The 18,983-nt window shown below is 40.6% G+C and overlaps 1 protein-coding gene across 1 annotated transcript; it reads left to right on the top strand.

Annotated features, from left to right (window-relative positions):
- Positions 1-1,665: 1,665 nt before the first annotated feature.
- Positions 1,666-17,242, top strand: LOC118899777 (nicotinamide N-methyltransferase). The gene is made up of 3 exons (XM_036861724.1): positions 1,666-1,971; positions 2,974-3,181; positions 16,615-17,242. Exons 1-3 carry the CDS (start codon positions 1,818-1,820, stop codon positions 17,045-17,047), a joined length of 795 nt encoding a protein of 264 aa, XP_036717619.1. The 5' UTR covers positions 1,666-1,817; the 3' UTR covers positions 17,048-17,242.
- The last annotated feature ends 1,741 nt before the right edge of the window (positions 17,243-18,983 follow it).

The raw sequence follows: 18,983 nt of genomic DNA, 5'->3' as shown, positions 1-18,983 counted from the left end.
TGAAGATCCAGCAGTTGCAATAACCTGAGACAATTTGTCTGTCCCATCTCAGTTGCTGCAATGGGCAGTGAAAAGATCCTTTACTCCCCCCACCACCATACAGACTTCGTCAGCCAGCTGTGAGGAGATGAGTCAGAAGGTTCTCTAAGCTCAGGGGCAGGGCCACCATATGGAATGGCCAGAATGGAGCCATGTGTATAGTGGATGCTCAAAAGAAGAAGCCAGTTTCCACAGAAGGGAGTGGGGGAGAGAGAGAGAAGAGGAGGAGGAAGAAGAAGAAGAAGAAGAAGAAGAAGGAGAAGGAGAAGGAGAGGGAGAAGAAGAAGGAGAAGAAGGAGAAGAAGAAGAAGAAGAAGAGGAAGAAGAGGAAGAAGAAGAAGAAGAAGAAAGGGAAGAAGAAGAAGAAGTAGAAGAAGGAGAAGAATAAGGAGAAGAAGGGGAAGAAGCAGAAGAAGGAGGAAAGAAGAGGAGGAGGAAGAAGAAGAAGATGATGAAGAAAATGAAGGGGAAGAAAGAGAGAGAGATTAGCTGCCTAATGATTTTTTTGGTCCATGAGACCCAGTTAGATACCCTGCAATTTATTTCCATTATAGTCTCCTATTAATAATTCCCTTTTAATTCCCTGAGCTTCTTTGTGTGAGTCTCTTTGCCTTGTAACCAAATGGGCTCTTACAAAGTCATCACCCATGGAATACCGTGCATTCGCTGCAATTGTATTTGGTACAATATGACAACAGTCAACTAATCGCTCAGTGTTTTGAACATCTATTAGGTAGACCACCCCCCCCCCCAGTGATTTGCAGTAGGGGTTATAAAGAGAACTGAGCCATGGTCCTTGATCTAAAGGAGGTGTTTTTTTTAGTGCATCATACGTGTAAAATTTAGTTTGGGAAGTAAAATTGACACAGACAAAACCAGGAACAAATACATGACACCACAAAATCAAGTGCTTGGCTAGTTGAACTAATTCTAAGGGCAGTATGAGTTCAGAATCGGGAATTTAAGGAATTCTTAAAGGAAGTACGGGGCTTAAAGTTCACTTTGAAAGGACTGTCAGGATATGGATTGATATGAAAGAGTGGGGGGTTGGGGAGGAGGTGCTTGCCAGTTGCTGAGAAATGGCACTGGGGGGGATGGTGAAGCTGCAGACAACAGAGAGGGGATGAAGGGGTGTGTGGAGTACAAGGAGAGAGTTAATTGATCTAGTTTTAAAAAATTGTTCTTTTACTCTCTTTCCAGACTTCATCTGAGATTCCTTCTTTAGCCAACATACTTTAACCCTGAGCACATTTCCTCTCCTCATCTTTCCCTTTTTTCTTTTTCTTTTCTTTTTTCTTCTTAAGTTGTTTAAATTTAAACCATTATTTGTGACTCTCTTTCCTGGGAGAATCACTGCAAGAAGAATGATGGTGCCACGGGAAGGTGACCTGTCTGTCTGAACCTAGAGGTTCTTCTATGAGTTAAATAACTTCCCTGGTGAGCCCAGGCGAGTCATCTTGTCTCTAATCCCTTGCAGTTGAACTTCACCCCTTGGCCCAGCCTTGCATACAGCTCACAGCCCTCCCCCTTCCCCTTCCCCCTTCTTTTAGGCTCCCTTCCCCAGGAATTTCATCACTTCCTAGAACTGCCAAAACATTTTTGGTATATTTCTCTCAGTTAGTGTTTAACTAAACATCTACCTCTAAGGGATGGGCTGAACTGATGGAAGAAATATTGATAGCCAGAGACTCAGGAAGACAGTTTCTGCAGGGTGCCTCCCTGGCTTCTGGAGGGGAGAGAAGGAGGGCAGTGGATGGTTGGCACAGGAGTGAGACACAATGGAATCTGGCTTCACCTCCAAGGACACTTATCTGAGCCATTTTAACCCTCAGGCTTATCTAGAAAAATATTATAACTTTGGGTCCAGACACTCTGCAGAAAAACAGATTCTTAGGCATCTTCTGAAAAATCTTTTCAAGATATTTTGCCTAGGTAAGTTTATCTGTTGTCTGTGTGTCTCCCCTCCAAATGTGAGTCATATAGAGAGAGTCTCAGGGCGTGACTCTTTTGTGTCTAATCATAGTTATTTGACAGCCCTTTTGGCATCACCCATTCATTTAACTAGGATAAAAACTAACATTGGGGTGGATATTTTACAGTTTACAGAGTGCTTTTATATCCATTATCTCCTTTGGCCCTGCAAGAGGGTAATCCAAAAACTGGAGTTCTGTCCTTGATTCTACATTGATTTGCTAGGTCACTAGCCAGACATTTCACTTAAGAAATGGAGATTCTAGGGACTTCCCTGGTGGTCCAGTGGTTTAAGACTTTGCCTTCCAATGCAGGGGGTGCGGGTTCGATCCCTGATTGGGGAGCTAAGATCCCACATGCCTCATGGCTAAAAAACCAAAACATAAAACAGAAGCAATATTGTAACTAATTCAATAAAGACTTTAAAAATGGTCCACATCAAAAAAAAAAAATCTTAAGAAAAAAAAAAAAAAAGAAATGGAGATTCTAGTAATTATTCTATTCCTAACTCAAAGGAATGTTGTGAATGTGCATGAGATAAAGACCTCCCATGAAGGGAGGAGTTCTTTTTGAAGAACTGGATGCTTTTTGGAGAAAGACATTATAAAAACTCAATTTTTAAAAAAATTTAACTTTCTCTCAAAGCATTCCTTAATAGTTTTTACATTATCTGTGTAGCAGTCTTTCTGGATCAGGGGTCTGTACACCAGATGCAGATCTTTTTTTCCCTCCTCCTAGACCTAAAAATATACCAGCCACATGCTCCACCCTTGAATGGGGAATGGAAAGTAAAAAATGTTTTAAAAAGAGACATTGAGGGAAGAGGGGTGACTAGAGAGATGGTCTGTCTTTGGGGCTCTCCTTGGGGCTCCCCAGCATAGTCCTGGCAAACAGAGTGCAAATCAGCTCTATCTGCCACCCTATGATGCCTGACCCCCTTCCTCATTCCCTCCTCTAAACCAGATGGTGTGAAGGGAGACCTCCTGATCGACATTGGCTCTGGCCCCACCATCTATCAGCTCCTCTCTGCTTGTGAATCCTTCAAGGAGATCATCGCCACTGACTATACTGATCGGAACCTGCAGGAGCTGGAGAAGTGGCTGAAGAAGGAGCCCGGGGCCTTCGACTGGTCCCCAGTGGTGACCTATGTGTGTGAGCTTGAAGGGAACAGGTAGAGAAACTTGGGTCCGCTTCCTGACTTTCTTAGGGTACCTGGGTGCCAGTTCATTTTTCAGAACCAAAAATTATCCTTAGAGTCCAAGTTGAAAGGCAAAGGAAACAGAGAGAGAGGGAGGGACCAAAGAGAAATCCAAATGGAGGAAGAGAGAGCTAGAGAGAGAGAACGGGAGTGAAGCACACGCGTGTTGTGCGCGCGTGTGCGCCTGTGTGTGTGTATGTGCACCAGAACAGCAGAAGACATAGCTGAAAAAACTGAAGAGTTGGTTACTGAGCCAAGATGAGTGGTCACAAAACCTTTCCAGGCCTGTGTATGGATGCAGTGTGCAGGCCAGATACTGTAGGACCTTGTTTTAGGAAAACTTCAAGTAAGTTTTCAAGTAAGAGGCCAAACCAGCTCCTCGCTAGAAGGTTTCAGGTCGGGGCTTGCCACCCTAGTGACACTTGTTGTTAGCCATCCAAATGCATAGATCTCTGCTGTGAAAGTGGCTAATGCTGACACCACCAGATACAACAAAAAGCTGACTAGGTTTTTTGTTTTGTTTTGTTTTGTTTTTTTAATTCTTGATGTGGACCATTTTCAAAGTCTTCACCAAATCCGTTACAACATTGCCTCTGTTTTTTATGTTTTGGTTTCTTGGCCGCGAGGCATGCGGGATCCTAGCTCCCCAACCAGGGATCGAACCCGCACCCCCTGCATTGGAAGGCAAAGTCCCAACCACTGGACCGCCAGGGAAGTCCCGTTGACTAGGTTTTTAAACTGAGATTAACAGCATAAAGGAATTATTCGAAAAGAAGTTGTTACTCACCATTCATAAAATTAGGGCTTTACATATCGACGACTAATGATCAAAATCTTATAGTACCCTATCTATAAGTAAATTTATGCAAACAAAGTTTGTTTAAATTACTAATTTCTCCCCACGCAAGAAATTGGCAATAGACTACCAGCCAGAGGTGAAGAGTCGAGCACTTCACTTTGTTATTCCCTTGTCCTGATGTGCCTCCCATTCTACAGCCCAGCCGACCATCAGTGCCTGGAGCATCATGGCTTTGCTGCTATGAATATTGCCAAGACCCCAGAGATTCCTTTGTAAATGGCACAAAAAGACCACTTTGGTGTTCTAGCGTTTATCAGAGGAGGTCCCTTGTCTCCTAGAGCTCACATCAGGGAAGGCAGGCACATGCCAAATCATTTAGGGCCTTCAAGGCCAAGTTAATGCTTGTGGACTTCAAGTGTAACAAGAAGACATCAGAGGTATAACTAGGAGCGTGATGTGACCCAATTTACATTTACAAAGATCTCTCTGGCTATTGTGTAGAGAATGGATTGGAGGTTTAGAGAACAAGAGATGCAGAAGGAAGAGATGTTGGTGGCTTGGACTAGGTGATGGAGAGAGATAGGAGATTTTAAGATGAATTTTTGAGAGAGAATGATTAAGAGTTGGTAGCGATTGGTTAGTGGGAATGAGGAAAGGGAGGTATCAAGGATGACTCCCATGTTTCTGAACTCAAAACAGGGGGATTGAGGTAACATTCCTGAATCCCAAGTATAAATATAAAATCATGTGGTCTCAACACATCCCTCAGCAGTATGCCTACCTCCATGTTCTTCTGGAGTGATTGATGGTCAATTTATTTTTCTATACTTGCACTTATATTTGATTCCCATCTATTTACCAACTTTTGTTTATTCCTGAGTCAAGTTCTCTTCTGAAAATTTCTCTAAAGTCTGCTTCTATTTCTTTAACCTTCCCATTTTCTTTTAAAGGTCTGCTGACTTTAGCTTATTAGGAGTATTCTAAACTGTATATTCATTTTCTTACATACTGTTGCTACATTGTCTTAATGGTAGTAAATGTGGATTGTCAAATGTAAGTTATCAATATGACTCATTGGTGGTACAATTCCTTATGGTACAGAAGTATGAATAAACTAGAAGTTTTATCTTGTGTTCCCAATTAAACTTTTTGGTATCATGTGGAGTCACTAAACTTCCACTGGGTTTTGTTGGTCTTTTATTCCCTTTACCAGGGATAGTAAGTATTGAAATCAGATAGTTTGAGTCCTTCAACTTTGTTCTTTGCAAGATTATTTTGGTAAATTTAGTGCCATTACTTTTAGAATAAACTTGTAAATTTCTTCAAAAAAAGTTTACTGAGATTTTATTGTAATTTCTTTGAATTTACAAATCAATTTAGGAGAATGGATATATTGCATCTCCAGTCCATGAACATGGTTTATCTCTACATTTAGTTAGGACTTCAGTTTCTCTCAGTTCTCATATTTTGCATATATTTTGTTAAAATGTCCCTGTGTTTCATGTTTTTTAATGCTACTGTTGATTGTATCTTTTAAATTTCATTTCTATTTCATTTTATTAGTTTCATTTGCTAGTATATAGATGTACAATTGATTTTTTGTATATTAGATCTTGCTGACTTCACTAATTTCATTTTTTATTTTATTTTTTATATTGAAATATAGTTGATTTACAATATTTCTGTTGGTTTCAGGTGTACAGCAAAGTGATTCATTTAACATATATATGTATATATCTATATTCTTTTTTCTATTCTTTTCCATTATAGTTTATTACAAAATATTGCACTAATTAATTTTAATCATTTTTGGTAGATTCCATAGTATTTTCTATGTACATTCTTATATCATCTGCAAATAAAAATACTTTTACTTCTTCTATTTCAACTTTATGCCTTTATTTATTTTTTATGCCCTATTACATTGACTAGGACCACCAAAACAATGTTGAACAAAAATGATAAGAACAGACATTTGTACCTTTTTCCATATCTTAGGAAAAAATGTTCAATGATTCATCATTAAGAATGGCATTATTTATAGGTTTTTCATAGAAATTCTTTATCAGACTAAGTTCCCTTGTATTTCTAGTTTCTTGGGGGGTTTTAATCAAATGTTAAAATTCGTCAAAAATTTTTTTTGCATTTACTGAGATGGTCATGTGATGTTTCTGCATATTCTGAGAACATGAATTATGTTGGATGATTTTTGGTATTTAAACCAAACTGGCATAAACCCCTTGGTCATGAAGTAGTAATCTTTTTATGTATCCCTGGATGTGATTTGCCAATATTTTGCTAAGGATTTTTGCATCTATATTTATGAGGGATATTGAGCTATAAATTTATTTTCTTGTTATATGCTTGGCAGATTTTGATATCAGCATGATGCTAATTCATATAATAATTTGGAAGTGTTTCTTCCTCCCCTATTTTTTGAAGGCGTTTGTATTATTTCTTCCTTACATGATTGATAGAATTCACCAGTGAAGCTATCTGAACCTGAAGGTTTCTTCCTGGGTGAGGAGGTTTTTTATTAAGAAGAATTATTCCTTTAATGACTGTTTGGATTGTCTATTTCTTCTTTTGTCTGTTTTGATAAGTACTATTTTGCAAGGAATTTGTCCTTTACATCTTGGTTGTCAACTTTATTGTCATAAAGTTTTTTTTACAATATCCCTTTATTACTCTTTTAATGTCTGTAGGATCTTTGGTGATTGTCCCTCTTTCATTCTTAAAATTGGCAATTTGTCTTTTTCTTTTAATCTTGATTGATCTTGTTAGAGATTGATACATTTTATTAATCTTTTCAAAGAACCAGCTTTTGGCTTTGTTGATTTTCTCAGTTGTCCATTGTGTATTCCATTGATTTCTGCTCTTATTTTTCTTATTTTCTGTCTTCCACTTACTTTAGTTTTAATATGCTCTTCTTTTTCTAGCTTCTTGAGATGGAAGCTTAGGTCATTTATTCTCACACTTTCCTTCAGCACTCTTTTAGCTGCATCCCATGACTTTTGATGTGTCATATTTTTGTTATTATCCAATTCAGCATATATTCTAATTTTCTTTGTGATTTCTTCTTTGACCATAAATTATTTGTAATTGTGTTGCTTAATTTCCAAAATTGTTGGGATTTTTTTTCTAGATATTGTTACTGGTTTCTAATTAAATTTCATTGTAGTCAGAGGTTTATTTTGTGACCCAGCATATGATCTATTTGGTGAACATTCTATGTGTTCTACATTGAAAAGAATGTATATTGTCCAGTTGTTGGTGTCGTTTCTATAAATATTAATTCAGTCAGGTAGATTGATAATATTGTTCAAATTCTCTACATGATTTTTTGTTTACTTATTCTATCAATTACTGGGAGAGAGAGATGTTAAAAATCTCAAATTATGATTGTGGATTCATCCCTTACTCCTCATAGTTCTGCCAACATTTTCTTCATGCATTTTGAAGCTTTGTTATTAGCAGCATATACTTTTAGGGTTGTTATGTCTTCTTGATGAATTGACTATTTTATCATTATATCTCCCTTTACATCCAGTAATACACTTTGTTTTGAGGTCGACTTTGATATTAATATAGCCACACCAGCCTTCTTATTCTTGGTGATGGCATAAAGTGGTAGGGACCTCTAAGATGGTCCCCACTAATCTTCACTTCAGGTATTCACGCTCTTGCTTAATTCTCTCCCCATGAGTGTCCATTGGATTTAATGACTGGATTCTAACAAATATGGTGCTGTAGAGTGATGGGACATCAATTCTGAGATTAGGATACAAAGAGACTACAGCTTCCCTATTGGGTGCTCTCTCTTACAGTCACTCACTTGTCCTAAGGAGTGAGTTTGGAAGCAAATTTACCCCCAGGTGGGCCTTCAGATGACACTGGACAACTCTGAGAGTGGCCAACACTACAGTCTCATGAGGCACCTTGCACCAGAGACACTCAGCTAATCTGTACCCAAGTATCTGACCTGCAGAAACTGTGAGATGAATGTTTGTCATTTTAAATTGCTAAGTTTGGGGGTAATTTATTATGTAACAATAGATAAATAACATACATGGTATAGCTTTTTCTACCCTTTTGTTTTCAACCTGTCCATGTTTTTATATTTAAAATGACTTTTTTTCAAATAACATGTAGTAGGTCTTGCTTTTCAATCCAACCTGACAATTTCTACATTTTAACTGGATTGTTTACTCAATTTACATTTAATGTAATTAGTGATATTGTATGGCTGAGTCTAAATCTACCATCTTGGTATATATTTTCTATTTGTCCCATCTGTCTGGTGTTCATTTGTACCTTTGTCCTGCTTCTTGTTGGTGAATGAAATAATTTTTGTTTTTCCATTTATATAGTATAATTATACACATTTTTAGTATGCCTTTATCTCCTCTATTGACTTTTTTCTCCTCTATTGACCTCTTTTGTGTTTTGTGTGTGTGTATGTGCACGCGTGCGCATGACTTTTCTAGAAATTACATAATATATTTGCAACGTCTCATGAACAATGTAAGATATTACAACAGTGTAATTCCTTTAACCCACTCTCCTGCCCCTTATACACTTGTTGTCATATATTTATTCTGTATAAACTATAACACTATAATACACTGTTATAATTTTTGCTTTAAGCAGTCAGTAGTGCTTTTATTTTCTTTATTGTTTTATTTTTAATTTTGGTTAAGAAAACACACATCATAAAATTTATCACCTTAATTCTTTAAGTGTACAGTTTTGTAGTTTTAAGTATATTCACATCAGTCAGTAGTATTTTCAATAAATATATATAAAGTCTCCTGTGTTTATCCACAAATCTGTCCTGTCTAGTATTCTTCACTCCTTTCTGCAGATCTAGGCTTCTATCTGACATCATTTCCCTTCACCGGGAGGACTTCTTTTAGTGTTTTTGTATAATGCATTTCTGCTGGAGACAAATTCTCTCAGCTTATCAATATCAGGTAAGAATCAATAATTCTTTTCTTCCTCGTAATATGAGGAATTTAACAATTTTTGACACCCAAAGTCCTTCTGGCATCTTCCTTCCCAGTGTTTATTGTTAAACTTTGAGATTTTAAATCCAAATATTGTAATTTAAAGTATTATTTTTATATTTTCTTTCAGCATCATATACTCTCAGTTTGTAATCATATTTGCAATTATGTGGATGTATTTTATGCTCATTTTATATGATTTTTTTAGTTGTTGAGTTTTTAATTCCGATTCATGTCATAGTCAGCTGAATAGGTCTTTGGACCTTTTTCAAGAAGAACACAAAGATGACATATTTTCTACGCCCATGAATATTGGGAAGGTATTTTTGGTGCCCTTACTCATGAGCAACATTGTAAAATTGTTTAATATTGCTTAAACATTGCTCCATGTTTTTCCCCCGCATTAAGTAAGAAATCAAGAGAGGCTATTTTCACATGCCATTTTAACCTGTAAACCCCTTACTTAGAATTTTATGCTGGCTAGAGCCTTCAAACTTCAGATATGTTCTTCAAGATAACAGTAATTTCAAACTTTTTAAATGGACTATGTGATTTCACAGAATGAAATTGACATTAACTAGAAGAAAACTGCAGTGATGAGGATTTAGACAATATTCAAAATTATTAAATAAGGAATTTCCCAGGACTTACAGAATATCAGGGAAAGTTTATCAAAAAGTTCTTAGTCGTTGTCAGACAGCACATCTTTCCAAGGTCCAAATCATGCTTCAAGAGGCTTTTAGAACTTTGTTCTCAATTTCTCTAGCTATCACAAGCCTTTGCATCTTATTCAGAAATGAACCCTTAACATCTAGCAGGATACTGAAAGCATTACTTATCTCAAGCCAGAATCATCAGCTCGTAGCAATTGTTCCTGAGACACTGTCCCTTCCCAATCACTCTGTCATACTAAGGAACTGTATTTTTGGCAGTAAAATTCTGCATTCTCACCCTTATCCTTCTGCTAGATCTTGTGGCTTCAACTGTTTTGAGAATGATTGTGATCCCATTCAACTAATGTCTTTCTTGCATCTTCAAGTTCCTCTATCAACCCACAACCTATTTCCCCTGAGATTATTTCTTCTTTATCTGAAGCTATTTCTTATGTTGACTGCTGCAAGAGACAATTTGAGCTGTCTCCTTTTCCTCCTGTTCCTCTGGAGTGTGACTCAGACATTTAGATACCATTCATTTTTACAATTATCTGAAAAGTTGTAAGACACTGGTACCAAATTCTTGTCTCACACTATACATATTCATCAAGTCAGCAAGTCAAATACTAAGATATAACTAACTACTCAAGCACGAACCAAGGAAAATGAGCGTTACTTTAAGAAATCCTAGAAGCAGCATTAATTTACCTCTGGCACCTGGAACCTGGAACACATTGCCTTGTGGTCCACAGACGAGCAGCTTCCATATCATCTGGGAACTTATTAGGAATGCAGATTCTCAGGCCTACCTTCAGAATCTGCATTTTAACAAGATCTGCAGGGGACTGTATGCATTTTACAGTTTGAGAAGCACTGGTGTCTGGAACGGAGCTCCCCAACAGGTATGTCAGGACATGCTAGTGGGGATGAGTTAGAGGTGTGCTCTGCAGGTTCTCCTCAGCCCTCGGCCCTTGGGCCAGCAGGGAGGGGTCTGGGGAGGTTGGAGCCCCTCCTGGTTGCCTCTACAGACGGCAGCTCCTCCACTTACCTCCGTGTACCTGACAGGAGAAAGCTTGAGCACCTGTAGAGGTGGCGGTTCTCTGAAATAAATGCTTTCCATACAAAGATGTTCGTATCTATTGAAAAAGATGTTTGTCTAGGGCCCCAAATAGACATACCTGTGCCAAATTTGTTCTGTGAACTAGTGAACTGCTTCTATCCCAAAGCATCTCTGTATTCCCAAGTCTTGTAAAAGATTGATATTCTTTCTCAAACTCGCGATCTTGGTGGTCATGATGATTGCCTCAGTGATGCCTAGGAAAAACTTCTGCCTTTTACAAGGATGTCTTTCTCTTGAACACGGGCTCTCACTGCATTATCTCTTGGGGGAAATTAACAGGACAGGTTGCAAAACCTTCAACTGTCCATTTCTTCAAATGGTAAACATTTCTATTCCTGTGTGTCAAAGCATCTCAAACTTAACATGCCCAAAATAGAGCTATGATCTTCCCCAAATCTGCTTTATTTCCGGTATTCTTATCTCCTTGAATGGCACCATCATATAATTAATTGGAGAAGCCAGAAACCTGGAAGTCAGTCCTGTCATCTCCCTGTCAGTCATGTTTCATGACCAGCAGCAAGTTCTGTCCACTTCACTTCCTGAGTTCCTCTTAAACCAGTATATTTCTTCCAGTATTTTCCATGCAAGCTGTTTTCTTGGTCCAAGCTACCATCCTCTCCTTCCTAACTGGCCTCCCACCTCCATTCTTGTCCCAAATTGATTGCCTCAAAGTATAAATCTGATCATATCACTCCTTTCCTTAGCACCCCCTTAATATCTCCCCATGGCTTTTAGGATAAAAAGCAAAATTCTTAACATGGTCCATGAAGCCCTGTCTAGTCTGGCACCTGCTTTGTGGTCCCCAGACTAGCAGCTTCCATGTCAACTGGTGGGCGCTTACCTTTTTGCCTCCCGTTCTGCCACGCGCTGCTTCGTTTCCTGAGGTTCAGCCACACTGGCATTCTCCTCTCCATGTTTCTTCCCACCAAAGGGCCTTTGCTCTTGCTATTTCCTCTTACTGGAGTATCCTCCTCCCTCCCTCCTCTCTTTGGTCCAGTTCACTCTTACTTATTTATCCTCTGTTTCTCTGCTCACCTGACTCCTTTCCGGAGGAGATTTCCCTCATGCTTCTACACTGAGTCAAGCTCCCAGTATTCTTCTCTTAGTGCCATGTGCCCCTCCTGCCTGGCATTCATCACAGCTTTAATGTTTCAGTTTTGTGGATGATAATTGGATTATGTCTTCCTCCCCCACCAGACTGTAATCTCCATGAGGATAGGATTTGTTTCTCATTCGTCCCACCTTAGGTCTCCACTGCCCGGTGCTCTTCCTGGCACACAATAGAAGGTCAAAAAATATTTATAAAAGAAGTGACTGCATGCATTTTGCTTTCCAGACCGCTGCCTCCTAGTGTCACTCAGCTGTGGCCTGTATCGAAGGTTCACCAGTGATGAGTCCTTTCGCTCTTACAATTCTCACATTGACATCCAAGCTTATTCAGCTTTTCATTTCCTTTACACGTCTTGATGGTTTTCCCTCAGGAGGGCCTGCTGGAACCTCTGGGGATGGGGCTTGGGGAGGTAAGTGTAATGGAAAAAAGCTTGTCCAGAGGATTCTGATTCACCACCCGCCTTGCAGCGTCAGGGCAGGAAGATCCTGCTTTAAATCTCAGGATAACTACCTGGGGTCTGGAAAGACAATCTTACAAAGTGTTCTTCCCAGGAGTCTCACTCTATCCTTTCCTCCCCCTCTCCCTCCCCAGTTCCTTCAGGCTTTTATAGACAGCATATTTACAGGGGATGTGGCTCTTTTTTTTTTTTTTTTTTTTTTTTTTTTGCATATTGATTCCTTTGAAAAGCTAGATCTTTAGAGCTAGAGAAACGGCCACACGGTGGTTAGCTTTCTGTAAAACTGCATAACGTTTTTCTGGTGTGTATTTATTCCCTACCCCTTGAGCTAAACATGAGGCTGAGTGGTAATTGCCTGTGTCTCCAGGCGAGGCCATTTCATTGCAGGTGTATCACAGGCCCCGAGGAGCCCTGGGGTGTAATCTTTACACGGCTGCCTTGGCAACTGAGTTCACCAATGTTTGTAGTGCACCCGAGGACAAGCAGGTATCCACGACAGTGGGTGTTTCTAACAAATTTCCCTCTCAAATTGGCACCTTCTCTGCCAGCTTTCCAGACTTCACAGTGTGTCTCACAGTTTGGGAACAATTTCCATCATCATCTGACTGGCAAGTACTAATTCTGTGGCAACTTGTGTTTTTAAAATAGCTTCATACACAGTAGGGTCCAGAGGTCCAACCTGCCTCTGACGTAATCACTTAAATACACATTACCGTAATGTTCCCAAGAGACAGCATCGTCTTTGGACACGTTCAAAAGAACACTACGTTGTCACTTGTTTAGCTTTTTGTATACACTTAAGTTATCCATAGGTGAAGATAGGTTATTTGAATTTTTTCTATTCTAGATTAATTTACCTCTTCAAAGCCATGTTTCACACAGACTTTCATAATGTTGAATTATTATTTTTTATTCTTAAAATGATCTGTCAAATTATGCACGTTCTGTCAGGCGGGGTGGAAGCTTTGTAACTGATTTCCCTATTTTTAGAACGACTAACCCTCCCGGTTTGTCCAGGACTGAGACGGGTTCCCAGGACATGGGATTTTCAGTGCAAAAACCAGAAAAGTCCAGACCACTGGGGCAAATTTGTCACCCTGCTACCATTTCTACCCCAATAAGAGGAACAGGTAGACCCAGTCAAAGGCAATTATCATTCCCTGTATCTCCCAGTTTACTGGTTGTTAGGAATTCCCTGAAAGTAATATCTTGCAAAGCTTTTTTCTCTCTCTCTCTCTCTTTTTTTAATATTTTGGTTGGCATTTTTAAAAAATTTTATTTATTTACTTATTTATTGGTTGCACTGGGTCTTTGTTGCTGTGTGTGGGCTTTCTCCAATTGCGGCGAGCAGGGGCTACTCTTTGTTGTGGTGCATGGGCTTCTCATTGCAGTGGCTTCTCTTGTTGCAGAGCACAGGCTCTAGGCGTGCGGACTTCAGTAGTTGTGGCTCACGGACTCTAGAGCGCAGGCTCAGTAGTTGTGGCGCACGGGCTTAGTTTCTTCGTGGCGTGTGGGATCTTCCCGGACCAGGGCTCACACCCGTGTCCCCTGCATTGGCAGGCGGATCTTAACCACTGTGCCACCAGGGAAGTCCTCTCTCTCTCTCTCTCTCCCCCTCTCTCTCTCTCCCTCTCTCCCTCTCTCTCTCTCTCTTTTAATAGAACAGCTTTATTAAGATAAAATTCACATAACATATGATTCACCCATGTAAAGTGTGCCATTCAGTAGCTCTTAGCATGTTCACAGAATTGCGTGATCCTCAGCACAATTTTAGAACATTTCATAACTCCCCAAAGAAACCCTATACCCACCAGTGGTCATTCTCCTTTCCCCCAGTTCTCTCAGCTCCTAGCAACCACTGGTCTGCTTTCAGTCTCTACAGATTTGTCTTTTCTAGATATTTCATATAAATGGAATCATACAATATGTGGCCTTTTGTGTCTGGCTTCTGTCACTGAACATCATATTTTCAAGGTTCTTCCATGCTGTAGCCTGTGTCAGGTGTTCGTTCCTTTTTATTACTGAATAATATTCCATTGTATGGATAGACCACATTTTATTTATCTATTCATAATTTGATGGACATTTGGGTTGTTCCCATCTTTTGGCTATTATGAATAATGCTGCTATAAATACTCATGGACAAGTTTTTGTGTGGACACATGTTTTCATTTCTCTTGGGTATAATCCTATGATTAGAATTCCTGAGTCATAGAGTCTGCCATACAGAGTGAAGTAAGTCAGAAAGAGAAAAACAAATACCGTATGCTAACACATATATATGGAATCTAAGAAAAAAAATGGTTATAAAGAACCTAGGGGTAAGACAGGAATAAAGACACAGACGTAGAGAATAGTCTTGAGGACACAGGGAGGGGGAAGGGTAAGCTGGGACAAAGTGAGAGAGTGGCATGGACATATATACACTACCAAATGTAAAATAGATAGCTAGTGGGAAGCAACCGCACAGCACAGGGAGATCAGCTCGGTGCTTTGTGACCACCTAGAGGGGTGGGATAGGGAGGGTGGGAGGGAGACGCAAGAGGGAGGAGATATGGGGATATATGTGTATGTATAGCTGATTCACTTTGTTATAAAGCAGAAACTAACACACCAGTGTAAAGCAATTATACACCAATAAAGATGTTAAAAAAAAAAAACCAGAATTCCTGGGTCATGTTAAATCTCTATGTTAAACCTTTTTTTTTTTTTTTTTTTTTTTTTGGGAACTTCCAGACTGTTTTCCAAAGTAGCTGGACCATTTTACCATCTCACCAGCAGTGTACGTAGGTTCCAGTTTCTCCACGTCCTTGCCAACACTTAGTTATTATCTGTCTTTTTTATTATAATCATCCTAGTTGGTGCGAAGTGGTATCTCATGGTTTGATTTTCATTTCTCTGATGTCAGCGATATTGAGCATCTTTTCATATGCTTATTAAGCTTCTTAAATGGAAAATTATAACACAATTAAAAGATGTTTGTAAATAACTGATTATACACACTAGGCTTAAGATTTTAACTAAATATTTAAATAGGATGTCCACAGCTAATTGCTATTATCTCAAATCATTCTACCTGGAGGTAAATCTCCAAGTTTTCTTTAAACCATCAACTTTTCCTCATGAACAGAAATGGTCCCAGTATAAATCTCTCTCACTTGCTCTGATGTTGGGCCATCCTCTGTTCTCTCTATCAAGCACTGTTGCCTGAGTGGCTGTTTTCTTCTGGAGCCAGCGACTGTGTGTTCTTTGCACATAAGCCTGGATTTGCACCCCTGGTGCTTTGTTGATTAACTTCCTCAAAGTGTTGTATACTCAATCATCACTCATACAATTTGGGCTCAGTGGCCTTCTGGGCACTTTATACACTCAGCAATTCCTCTCTTTGTCTTACCTCTCTGATTTTCTGCTACTTCTTTTCCTTTGTCTGTTCCCTTTCTCCAGTTTCTCTTGTTCACTCTATGTGTTTATTTAATTTCGTTCATTGGTTAGTTTGTTCCTTTATTCCTCCACTAATAAATTCCGAAAGGATCTGAGGCACTGGATTCCATCTCCTGCCCTTGCCTTTTCTCCTTCTGTCATTAACGAATTTTCTCTCAAGAAACCCCATTGATTTGGCAGAAAAGGATAGGATTCCTAGCAAGGCTACCAAGAAAACTATCTCCATCAGGAAACATACTCCCTACCTGCAATATCTTTTGGAGCCTGAGAATGGAAACAAGGAGTTTTCATCTTTCTAGAAAGGCCCTGGCCACAATTGTGTGACATGATCAACAGTTTCTATGAATGTCTATGGATGACCTCCTATTGATCAGCAGCTACTACAAAGATACCATTTCTGCATTTAAACCCATTATTGCTTGATATATGCGGCCAAACAGTCACTACCTTACAGTTTGGCAGAGGGAACAAGGGTAATAATAATAATAATAACAATAATAAATGATCTAGGCACTATTCTAAGCAGTAGAAGAAGAAGAATTTCATGGGGGCAGTCCACTGTAGAAACAGGCAACTAGGTATTTTTATTATCATTTCCATATTATTAATTACTTTGTAAAAAAGATTTAACCCAGCGCAAGGTAATATGGTCACATTCAGATACCAGAATGGTCCCTCATTTCTTCTTTCTCTGTTTTTACAACAGGGATGGCCCTAAGGTTATAACGTATAACACTGCCGTTTTCATTCCTGACCTAAGAGATCTGGGGTTCCCATGAGTGAGGTAGCCAGCGATCTTTGTCGGTTTGTGTGTTTCAGAGTCAAGGGGCCAGAGAAGGAGGAGAAGTTGAGGCGGGCGGTCAAGCAGATCCTGAAGTGTGACGTGACTCAGAGCTGGCCGCTGGGGGCTGTCCCACTGCCCCCGGCCGACTGCCTGCTCAGCACGCTGTGCCTGGACGCCGCCTGCCCGGACCTCCCTGCCTACCGCACGGCCCTCAGGAACCTCGGCAGCCTGCTGAAGCCGGGGGGCTTCCTGGTGCTCGTGGACGCTCTGAAGAGCAGCTACTACATGATCGGCGAGCAGAGGTTCTCCAGCCTCTGCCTGGGCCGGGAGGCCGTGGAGGCTGCCGTGAGGGAGGCCGGCTACACCATTGAACAGTTTGAAGTGATCTCCCAAAGTTATTCTTCCAACATGGCCAACAACGAAGGGCTTTTCTCCCTGGTGGGGAGGAAGCTGAGCACATCTGTATGATACGTTGGGGTCGCCAATTAAAGCAATTCCTCTGGCTTGCCCAGTTGACTTCAATCCTTGGTTCCAACTGCCATGGTCATTGTTCTGAGTAGAGGCTAAAGGCTGGGGCCTAGTGGTTCATCTAGGGCAGGGTTGGAGTGGTCAGTCTGCCTAGGAACCATTAGTTGACCACCTACTCTGTGCTCCCCATGTGTGCTGGTGTTACAAGGACTCCAACATGACAAATGGGCATGTCTAGTCTTCACTGCCTATGATTACAAAAGAATACCTCATTTTCCTTGAATATCCCAGCTATGATGGCTTAAGCCCACACGTGCCTACAGAGAAGTGTCTGCAGTTATTCACTCCTCATTTCCTGGGGGCCCTGATGCCTTCTTCTCTCCCAGGCACAGGCTTCTCCTGTTCTTCACTTCTTGCCTTCTCTGGGGACCATGTCCTCCTCTGGGGTCTACTGGTGCTACCACCACCCAGGGTCAGAGAACAGCTGTCACTTCTGCCTCTTGGTCTCAAGAATGGGGTAGGCCTTTCTTTTACTTCCCTCAACACACCTGAGCCAAGGCTGTGACTTTTATACCTGAATAGAAGTTTAGGAGTTAGCAAGAGAGAAAAAAGACCCTGTCTTACAGGTGCTATTAGAAACGAGTATCTTTGGGAATTCCCTGGTGGTCCAGTGGTGAGGACTCCACGCTTTCACTGCTGAGGGCCTGGATTCAATCCATGGTCAGGGAACTAAGATCCCGCAAGGCACGCTGAGTGGCCAAAAAAGAAAAAAAAGAAAGAAAGAAACAAGTATCTCAGAGCCCACATCCGTAGAGGGTCCTGGAAGGTAGCCTGTTGGCATAGCTTTTGGCCAAGCATCTACTTATCTACTTGGAGTTAGCATACCTCCATATGGCACGGCCACCCTTTCTGGGTCCTATGCCCATCACCCCGAGGCTCTAAAACAGAAGTTGACAAACTACGACCCAGGAGCCAAATCCAGCCTGCTGCCCATTTTGTAAAGTTTTATTGGAACATAGTCATGGCCATTCATTTGCGTACTGTCTATGGTTGTTTTCCTGCTGTGATGGCAGAACTGAGTAATTACGAGAGCAACTGTATGTATAGCCTGAAAAGCCTAAAATATCTATTATTGGATCTTTGTAAAAAAAAGTTTGCCTCCCCCTACCGGAGAGAGAGAAGGAGTTTCCTCCTCACCCCGGTCTGAAGCCCCTTTCTCTAGTCTTCATTTCTCATCCCAAGATTTCTCTCTTCCTAGGATTACTGACAGTGGACATTTCTGCTTCTCACAAGGGAGAGTCCTTCCTCCCCACTCCCCCGACATGCAATGACAGTCACATTAGGGCACGAGATTCCAACACCAGTACATTTTTGTTTACTTGGTTGTAAATAACCCAGTATTGGTCCATTTCCGAGACATTTCCAATTGTTCAATTATCATAGGACAGTCACATCACAACATTCTAACCTGCTTACGAGTTCTAGAGATTCTGTCCTGAAGGCCACTAACAGGCCAGTCCAAGCTGCATCAAGAAGGCCAAGTCCAGCTCTGTTCCTGTAAGCAGGTGGGGAGGGTCAGACCTGTGCATCCTTTCTCCAAATAACTGTTCCCAGAAGGCAGCACACTTAGCTCCCCAGGAGCCAGCACCAGTCACCCAGGCCCGAAGGAAGCTACAAAGTCTGTGGAGAATGGGCTCTCCCAAAACTGTGCCATCTACCTCCACCCAGAATGAAGGTCACAGCATCTGAAAACGTCTGCATTTGGTTACCCCCCTAGCCCACCCAAGGCAATGGCCCTTGCTTACATTTGCATAACAGCAAAGAAAAACATAAGCCTACTTTTAAAACAGGATTTCCTGGTTTCAACCTCTTTTGAAAACAGCAATTTCTTTTTAAAACAAGCTTTCAACTGATGATAGGTTTTCTACTTTGACCT

Source organism: Balaenoptera musculus, chromosome 8, assembly GCF_009873245.2.
Source record: "Balaenoptera musculus isolate JJ_BM4_2016_0621 chromosome 8, mBalMus1.pri.v3, whole genome shotgun sequence".
Lineage (NCBI taxonomy): Eukaryota > Metazoa > Chordata > Mammalia > Artiodactyla > Balaenopteridae > Balaenoptera > Balaenoptera musculus.
This window is presented reverse-complemented; position numbering and strand designations above follow the sequence as displayed.

What these genes read in the sequence shown, in the direction of transcription:
- LOC118899777 (XM_036861724.1), top strand. Translation starts at nt 1,818, where the DNA reads ATGGAATCTGGCTTCACCTCCAAGGACACTTATCTGAGCCATTTTAAC. An exon ending in TTTCAAGATATTTTGCCTAG is followed by an intron (nt 1,972 to 2,973) that starts GTAAGTTTATCT and finishes CCTCTAAACCAG; the next exon opens with ATGGTGTGAAGGGAGACCTC. An exon ending in TGTGAGCTTGAAGGGAACAG is followed by an intron (nt 3,182 to 16,614) that starts GTAGAGAAACTT and finishes TGTGTGTTTCAG; the next exon opens with AGTCAAGGGGCCAGAGAAGG.